Genomic DNA, 10,000 nt, shown 5'->3' on the forward strand with positions numbered 1-10,000 from the left:
CAAACCAAACCCTTTGAAAATCGGTTGAAAATTTAGCAAGCTATGGTTATTTCAATAGTACATGCACCATAGACATTCATGGTATGAGTGGGCGTGCTGCCTGTGGCAAGATGGCCGCCATGTGGCGACGTCTTGTCTCCATTGGCCAGCAGCGCGCGTGAGTCTATGGGGTGATACATTTTTTTTAACCCTGACTAACCTTACTGTCATGCACTTGTCCTAATATACTAACCTACACTGTAACACGCAACACTTGATGAACATTGTTACTCAGCTGATAGAGTTGTACCCTTCTTGCTGTCTTGTCGTACAGAACTTGTAAGTCGCTTTGATAAAAGCGTCAGCTAAATGACTAAATGTAAATGTAAAATGTAAATAGTCAAAATCCATACCGTAGAGCAAATTAATACCGTTTATACCGTATACCGTTTATACCGTCCACCCCTAACGGCTCCTATCAGAATGGAGCTCCTATATCTTTAGTATGGATGGCTCCTATCAGAATGGAGCTGCTCTCTGTGTCCTCTACCTACTGAGTCACACAGGAGAATGCACTACATGGGAAATTAATGTGGGTCGTTGTAATGCAGACCTGGCTGCGTTTCTATTGTTATTTTAGGCTGCATATTTCAGGGTGATTTACGGTGGTATTTCTGTGTCCATAATTCAGGTCGCTCTCCTTCCTGGTGAAACTGGAGCAGCTGGATCTGGGCAGCAATGAACTGGAAGTTTTGGTACGCCACACGCACGCACAAAACTTCATACTTCACTCTCAACCCAGCACATAGGCCACACACACACACACACGCACACGCACGCACACACACACACACACACACACACACACACACACACATTCACACATTCACACATTCACACATTCACACATTCACACATACACACACACACACACACACACACACACACACACACACACACACACACTCACACACCAACCACAAGCACCCATCTCACATTTCCACCACCAAAACTTGTGATCTAAAGCACACATACCGCTTACCCTCCCACCAACACATCAGAGCAGGCCTGTCAGTCCGGGGCGATATGTGTGTGTGTGTGTGTACAGTAGTCGTAGCGTGAGTGCTGCTTCTTACCGCGGGGGAAACGCCTGCCTGTCTGAATGGGACAGGGTAAACACTGCCTGCTGACCTGACGAGGGCGGAGGCTGAGCAAACAGAGCTGACATCATGCACCGCGTCCTTCCTTAATGTCGCGTGTGTCGTTCAGGAGGCAATTTGATGCTCGTTTTTCACGGGCTCTCTCGTTGCTCTCGGGGATTGGTTGCACTTTTTATGTTGACCCTCTAAAATCGGTCCAATATATGTATTTTTGGTATCCTCTTGTATTTTACTTTAAAAAAAAAATATTAAAGATAAATCAACCAATGGAGAGAGATCAACACAAGAGAGAGACCAACACAAGAATCAGCAGAGTCATCTGTTTTTATTTTTGTTTATTTTTCAAACCGCATAGTGTTCCTCTACTTACTGTAACATTCCGACTGTCAGGGAATTCTCTGACTCCCAAGTGATCAGTCAAGGCATTACGCAACATGTACCGACATGCAGCCATTACATTTTTTCATGTGCTGATGATGATTTTAATAATCATCAACTCCACACACACACACACACACACACACACACACACACACACACACACACACACACACACACACACACACACACACACACACACACACACACACACACACACACTTATTTCAAGAAGAACAGCACCACAAAGGTGTGTAATACCAGCTGTCTAACATTAAACTATTAACTGCAGTTATGTGGTGGAAGTTTATTTTGGAAACATCAATTGAATTGATGTATGCCAGATATCAAGAATTTGTATCAAACGGAATTGTGACCACAAGGTTCTGAATGATTTTTACACCCCTAGCCTACAAAGCAAACATGGCTTATACAAATAGAACATACATAGAATATGGATCTAAGATCTGTATAAATCATTACAGCCTTTTGAAACGTCTTGAATTTATGGTTGGCCTGTATTTAGGGTATATTCATTTACATTTAGTCATTTAGCTGACGCTTTTATCCAAAGCGACTTACAAGTCCTGTACGACAAGTCATCAGGAAGGGTACAGCTCTATCAGCTGAGTAACAATGTTCATCAAAGTGTTGAGTGCTACAGTGTAGGTTAGTTTATTAGGACAAGTGCATGACAGTAAGGTTAGTTAGGGTTAGATATGTATTTTTTTTTCTTTTTTTTTTAATATGATTTGTATTCTCTAACCACCCTCAAGACCCCTACGCTCTGCATCTCCTGGCCGCCTATTCTCAGTCCTTGCCCTACAATGGTGCAACAAACTGCCCACCAGAGTTAGGACAGCCGAAACCCTAACTAACCTCACTGTCATGCACCTAATAAACTAACCTACACTGTAGCACTCAACCCTTTGGTGAACATTGTTACTCAGCTGATAAGAGTTGTGCCCTTCCTGATGACTTGTCGTACAGAACTTGTAAGTCGCTTTGGATAAAAGCATCAGCTAAAATGACTAAATGTAAAATGTAAATGTATTCATATAACACCACATCAACCGGTCTCTCTCACCTGGAACCATAGCCCTATTTGCTACCTCCCTCCCAATGATGTTATTGATCGGTTGAGTCCTTGCTCAGCACCGTCCATGTTGTTCCTCACACTACAAACCAATGCAAAGTTAATGGGGTCAAGCTCCTGTCTGTACCAGCTGACTGAGGGTAACTGGAATCTACCTTGTGTCCACTGTGGAGTAGATTTCAGTTGTTGTCTACAATTGGCTCGTATGGACAGGAGCATGACCCCATTGACTTTGCATGAGTATGAGGAACAGCATGTATTGTGATGATGATTGTGCTCCCATGTCATTGGGAAGTATCAAAGAGGGCTAGGGTTTCAGATATCAGTGGATTGCTGTATCCACTGACTCCACTCTTGCGTTTCGTGCTCTGATCACCTGATCCCACCTGGCTGTATGTCACAAACATGAGCAAGGATAACAAACATGGCCTTTGTTTGCTTCCTCCCTCTCTCTCCCTCCCTCCCTCTCTCTCTCTCTCTCTCTCTCTCTCTCTCTCTCTCTCTCTCTCTCTCTCCCTCTCCCTCTCCCTCTCCCTCTCCCTCTCCCTCTCCCTCTCCCTCTCCCTCTCCCTCTCCCTCTCCCTCCTCCCTCTCTCTCTCTCTCTCTCTCTCTCTCTCTCTCTCTCTCTCTCTCTCTCTCTCTCTCTCTCTCTCTCTCTCTCTCTCTCTCTTGTTTGCTTCCCCTCTTCTCTCCTCAGCCCGACACCCTGGGCGCTCTCCCTAACCTGCGGGAGTTGTGGCTAGACCGAAACCAGCTGACCTCGTTACCACCTGTGAGTAGTGGCCCCCTCCAAATGTTCGATCCAATCATTCTCATAATCAAAGTAAGGACAGATGGGAATTTTATTACGCCTGTGTGTGTGCCTGTGTGTGTGTGCCTGTGTGTGTGTGTGTGTGCGCGCGCGCGTGTGTGTGTGTAGGAGCTGGGGAACCTACGGCGCTTGGTGTGTCTCGACGTCTCGGAGAACCATCTGGAGGAGTTGCCCTCGGAGCTGAACGGCCTCCTGTCTCTCACTGACCTGCTGCTCACACAGAACCTGCTGGAGGGCGTCCCAGACAGCATAGGTGAGGGGGGGAGAGGAGGGAGGGGAGGAGGGAGAGAGAGGGAGGGGAGGAGGAAGGAGGAAGGGAGACTGACAGATGGATAGACGGACGGAAAGAGAAAGAGATATAATTCACGGGAAATACCACCCATTTTAATCCTCTCTTAGTTCTTCCTTTACCCCAGGATGGTTCAGTCAGTGTTTGTAAACAGGCACCACCCTCCTCTGCTAGAGACCAGAGAGAGAACCCTCCAGTCGGGGAGCTGCTCCATAGACGATGAACGGGGCTCTGACTTTATGGGGCCGTAAAATGTTTGTGTGAGCTTTCCTGCGAGAATTAAAACCTCATTTGGGAGTAAGAGGTCACGCACATCTTTAAAAAAAAAATTGTATCCTCTTTTTCTCCGCCTGATTTTCTATGTTTTTCTCCCCGTCCCAATTGAGTCGTTATGCCAATTCCCCCCCCTCCCCTACCTGGCCGTTGTGCGCATGTTCCCCCTACTGGTCGGTCTAGGGAGCCCTGAAGTCTACCGCATGCTTTCCTCTGACACATGCGGAGACAGCCAGTGGCTCTCTTTTCACCTGGCAGCGAGGACTCTCATTGGTGAAGTGTAACGCGTGGGAGGTCACGCTGCCTTCACCACTTCCTGCCTTTCGCTGAGCAGGCGCCCAGACCTGACCTGTAGGCGTCGCTGTCCACAACGCCAGATTACCACCCACGACTTCCCTCCCGCTAACTCAGCCAAACGAGTTAGTATGACGATCAGCCCAAGCCGCAGGGCAATGCTGACTCCGGGAGTCGAGACCGCAGCCTCTTGCATTGGTGACGAGCGCAATCTCCGCTACGCCACCCGGCCGCCTCGAGAGGTCACGCAAACATGTTATGGCCTAAAGTCTGTAAATTCATTGTGAATTCTATGTGAAATCTTAATATCTGTGGCGTTTCTCATAATCCCTTTTGCCGTCGGTGGCAACGTTTATAGGAAGCCGAGTTCTGCCTACAACATGACATTAAGAAGTGGAGTGATCACCTGAGTAATGTTGTCTCATTGTCTGAATATAGTACCTCTTTTAGGTACTTTGTCAAAGTGCCATGTCTGTAGGCAGCACAGCTGATTAACTAGACCCATGGGAAGTCCCATTGTACATAGCTGATACTAGATACAGTGCCTGGCTCAGGAAGAACAGCACTGCCCCCTACTGGGGAAATGATGACTGTGAACTGTCAGGCATATTACTGCTCTGTATCTGTTGCTGCAGGTTAGTACCCAGGTTCAGAATTCATGCCGTGATGGTATTATTCCTGGGGTTTTCTTTTTCTGAAATAATTGTGAGTGTGTGTGTGTTTGTCTCCAGGCTCTCTGAAGCAGCTCTCCATCCTGAAAGTGGACCAGAACCGACTGACCCAGCTGAGTGATTCCATAGGGGAGTGTGAGAACCTGACAGAACTGGTCCTCACGGAGAACCTCTTGCAGGTGCAGAACCAGACCACCCAGTCCAGACCACCCAATCCATACCACCCAGTCCAGACCAAGCCAGACCTAGACTTTAGTCCCAGTCCAGACCAAGCCAGACCTAGACTCTAGTCCCAGTCCAGACCAAGCCAGACCTAGACTTTAGTCCCAGTCCAGACCAAGCCAGACCTAGACTTTAGTCCCAGTCCAGACCAAGTCAGACCTAGACTTTAGTCCCAGTCCAGACCAAGCCAGACCTAGACTTTAGTCCCAGTCCAGACCAAGCCAGACCTAGACTTTAGTCCCAGTCCAGACCAAGCCAGACCTAGACTCTAGTCCCAGTCCAGACCAAGCCAGACCTAGACTTTAGTCCCAGTCCAGACCAAGCCAGACCTAGACTTTAGTCCCAGTCCAGACCAAGCCAGACCTAGACTTTAGTCCCAGTCCAGACCAAGCCAGACCTAGACTTTAGTCCCAGTCCAGACCAAGTCAGACCTAGACTTTAGTCCCAGTCCAGACCAAGCCAGACCTAGACTTTAGTCCCAGTCCAGACCAAGCCAGACCTAGACTTTAGTCCCAGTCCAGACCAAGCCAGACCTAGACTCTAGTCCCAGTCCAGACCAAGCCAGACCTAGACTTTAGTCCCAGTCCAGACCAAGCCAGACCTAGACTTTAGTCCCAGTCCAGACCAAGCCAGACCTAGACTTTAGTCCCAGTCCAGACCAAGCCAGACCTAGACTTTAGTCCCAGTCCAGACCAAGCCAGACCTAGACTTTAGTCCCAGTCCAGACCAAGCCAGACCTAGACTTTAGTCCCAGACCAAGCCAGACCTAGACTTTAGTCCCAGTCCAGACCAAGTCAGACCTAGACTTTAGTCCCAGTCAAGATCAAAACCAAAACAAAAGCAGTCGAGGACAAGATGACTGGAAAATTATTTTCTGAGACTGAGAATAGAAGTGTGAATAGAAGTGTGCAAATATCTTATAGTGGAACAAAGGCCATTAAAAAAAAATATATATATATATATATATTATTTAGGGTGTAGTACAACAAGTCTGCACTGTACTACTCATCATGCCTGAGCATCATGAAGAAGGAGCTTCAAAACATTTTGGGGAGAGTGTCGTCACCAGAATCTCGCCAAAGAAATTACCGTACTTTTCGGACTATAAGCCGCACCTTTTTTCCCCATTTTTCGACCCTGCGGCTTATATAACGGTGCGGCTTATATGTGACTCGACGTGACCAAACCCGAAAATGTAAAAATCGAAATATTGCTTTTTTGACTGCATTGACATTTTATTTATCTGTTCCCTTATTTGCTAAACTTAATACAACTTGTAAATTAGTTAATTCTTGTTATTTGTCCGACAGTATTGTGTCCCAATGCTAATTACATATGGTAATTAAACATTAAAACACCTGCGGCTTATAGTCCAGTGCGGCTTATATATGTACACATCATTCAATTTAGCTGCTGCGGCTTATATTCAGGTGCGGCTTATAGTGCGAAAAGTACGGTAATGGAGTGGGAAATCACAGCCTATCTATAATCTACACCAGGGGTTCCCAAACTTTTCAGGCCGGGGCCCAGAAAATAAGGCGTCAGAGAGCCGCGGCCCAATGCACATCGTCTTTTTTTTTTTTTTTTTTTTTTGGCGACCGATTTTTTAAGCCAAATATCACTTCAATCCTATTAAGTTAGTTCAAGTTAGTTATTCATTTATATGTGCTATTTATGAGAGGGCTAACTTGTTGCAAAATAATAATGATAATAATAATAGCCTCATTAAAATACTATTGTTGCTTCGGTTGTTTTCAGCGTTTTATGTGCATAATCTGTTATTTAGTTTGAAATGTTCGTTGAAATAAGTAGATTTTTCGTTTTTGTTTATTTATTAAGTTAATATAAAACCATATAGTCACATTTTAGAATACAATAGAATAGAATTTTAGAATACAACTAGAAACACTGTCCTGGCCTGCTTCTAAGTTCAGTGACCTGACAAAAAAAATAAAATAAAAAAATAAAAAAAATAAAAAATAAAAAAAAATGTTTTTTTTTGTTTTTTTTTAATTTTTTTAATTTTTTTTAAATCATCTCGCGGCCCATCCGTGGCTGCTCGCGGCCCACCTTTGGGTCGCGACCCCGACTTTGGGAACCACTGATCTACACATTGGGTTGTGGTGGCCAGTAGGGGCCATGTGGTAGTATATGTAGTATCAGCGTAGTTGATACCTGGAGCTCACATCAAAGGACAGGGGTCTGTTGAAGTTGGCAATGCAGTTTGTGGGCCGTTATGGACCATAATGATACATTCATAGTGTGTAGTTTCATAGTATGATTATGTAAAGGCATGTTAAACTCTTTTGGCAATGGGGTTTTAATATAAACTCCCTTACCCTAAACTGCATTAATATCCTATCCCCCTGCCCCCACAGCCCGTACCCTAAACCAGGATCATAGCCTACCCCCAACCCCCACACCCCTTACCCTAAACCAGGTTCATATCCAGGTTTAGGGTTGAATCCTACCCCGGCCCCACACCCCTTATGCTAAACTGGGTTTGAACCCTACCTCCCTCTCCCAAACCGTTCCTCCAACCATTTTTTTATGTTGCATGATATATTTATTATGTATTATTTTTCATGTTATCTTGTATGTATCTTGGGTTTTTATTATTAAAATATTGATGGCGGTCTCTCTCTCTCTCTCTCTTCTCCCCTCAAAGACACTGCCCCGCTCGCTGGGTAAGCTGAAGAAGCTGACCAACCTGAATGTAGACCGCAACCGAGTGGGCACCGTGCCCAGCGAGCTGGGAGGGTGCGCCAGCCTCAACGTTCTCTCCCTGAGAGACAACCGGCTGACCAAGCTACCCCCGGAGCTGGCTGACGCCACTGAGCTCCACGTGCTGGATGTGACGGGGAACAGGTACGCCCCCCACTTTGATGCTAGTCCCCAGGTGTATATGTTATGAATGAATGAATGGTTTATTTCAAACAATATAAAATGATCAAAAAATCACAATGAAAAGATAAAATACATTTTAAAAAATATATATATATAATACATCAGTTTCTATGGCAGTACAATACATTTCTATAATCTATAATCTTATAATTGTCTTTTTTCTATAATGTTCAATAACATTGTTTGTCCAAAGTCATATGCAAATTCTATTTTAGGGCGGTTGTCCCTTTTTAATCTTGAAACATACATGGGCTCCGTTTAAAAAGCAAGGTTAATCCTACTCGAGGCCGTCTACTGTTCAGAGTTTGAACCTCCCTCTCCTCCCTCGTCCTTCAGGCTGCAGAACCTGCCCTTCTCGCTGGCTAACCTGAACCTGAAGGCCATGTGGCTGGCAGAGAACCAGTCTCAACCCATGCTCAAGTTCCAGACCGAGGATGACGAGCGGACCGGAGAGAAGGTGCTGACCTGCTACCTGCTGCCCCAGCAGCCCTCCCCTAGTCTGGGTAAGTGACGCAACACCGTACATATGTATACATTGTAGGGCTGACCCCTATTAGTCGACTAATCGGTCGAAAGGAGCCGTAGTCGACTAGCCAACCTCTTAGTCAAATACTTTTTTAATTTTTAATTTTTTTTCATTCTTTCCAAAAGAAAAGAGTCCTAGAAGTGTGGCTAACGCTAATGGCACGCATACCAGAGGCTAACTGCCTAAGAAAACAGGCACAGAGACACTGAAAGAGGATTTCACCCATCTAATGAACACACTAGACTAGACAAATATCAAGATGTATCCATCAGTGGACCAATTGCATGCTTTTGCAGAGGACAAGAAGCCTTCAGTCGACTCCTTCAGACATTAACCCTTTCACTGCCACACAACAGCCGGTTAACCCTTTCACTGTGACAATACAGAAGGTTAGCCCTTTACTATCACACAACCGACGATGATGCTCCCATCAATAGCATCATTAGCTCCACGAATGCGGAGCTAATGATGGAGCATCGCCATCGGTTGTGTGATAGTAAAGGGTTAACCTTCTGTATTGTACCCATTCTGCAATCTTTTAAATAAAGTTTTCATTCATTCATTCATTCTGTCGTGTGGCAGTGAAAGGGTTAAGCACCCCCACAGCCCAAATGGAATGATAAAAATATATATATATATTGTACTTTTTTTTTTCTTTTTTTTTTCTTTTTTTTTTTAATATATATATATTCTACTATCCAAATCCTTAGTCGGGGACAGCCCTAATACATTGTATACATGTATACAACACAACATAGGCCCCGTTAAGTAGAGCCGCAGGCCAGCATACATATGTTTCAGTCAGGAGGCGTTTTCAGACTGGAAACAACCAGCTTTTGGCTGAAGTACCCCCTTTTTTGTTTGCACTGGCGGAACTGAGGACGATCATGGTCCCTGAACCGGATTCTTTAGCTCCCATCTTAGGGCAGGGCTGATCCCAGCACAGTGGAACCATCAGTGACGCGGCAAGTGTATGGTGTTTGGTCCAGATGTCTCGACTCTCGACCAATGTTCTCAGCTGTGCTCTGCTATGATGCCAAGCTCCTATTGTAGTTGAAATAAATAAAAAATCCAGCCAATCTCTTACTTATGTCAATATTGTTGTGCTGTCAAAACTGCCATGTTTGTAGGTTAAAGTTCAATATTGGCCATTTTAGCACTCTCATCTTGTTATCAACCAGGAAATGCCTAGTTGTAAATTGATCAATCTAGTGTGATTTTCAGCAAATCTCATAGATTACAAGATTACATAAATTAAGCAGTGTTGTGTTTATATGTGAAGTAACGCTATTTCCAGTGTTCCCTAACTGGCCAAACTGGAATGCAGCCAAGCTTCCTCACTAACATACATGCCCAGCCACTGTCCTCTGCATGGTCGGCTTGCTGCATTCGT

At 45.0% G+C, this 10,000-nt stretch overlaps 1 protein-coding gene across 9 annotated transcripts in view; it reads left to right on the forward strand.

The window, feature by feature from the left end:
• The window catches only part of scrib (scribble planar cell polarity protein), a 151,537-nt gene that overhangs the window by 68,971 nt on the left and 72,566 nt on the right, over positions 1-10,000 (forward strand). For all 9 annotated transcript variants that reach the window (XR_014620381.1, XM_084326684.1, XM_084326687.1 and 6 more), the window contains exons 6-11: positions 671-734; positions 3,312-3,386; positions 3,534-3,678; positions 5,013-5,131; positions 7,843-8,042; positions 8,418-8,584. Coding sequence is in view for 8 of the 9 variants with exons in the window: in XM_084326684.1 (XP_084182810.1) it covers positions 671-734; positions 3,312-3,386; positions 3,534-3,678; positions 5,013-5,131; positions 7,843-8,042; positions 8,418-8,584 (770 nt within the window). In the remaining variant the exon portion in view is untranslated. The remainder of the gene's footprint in view (positions 1-670; positions 735-3,311; positions 3,387-3,533; positions 3,679-5,012; positions 5,132-7,842; positions 8,043-8,417; positions 8,585-10,000) is intronic.

This window comes from Notolepis coatsorum (genome assembly GCF_963971535.1).
Source record: "Notolepis coatsorum genome assembly, chromosome: 12".
Classification (NCBI taxonomy): Eukaryota; Metazoa; Chordata; class Actinopteri; order Aulopiformes; family Paralepididae; genus Notolepis; species Notolepis coatsorum.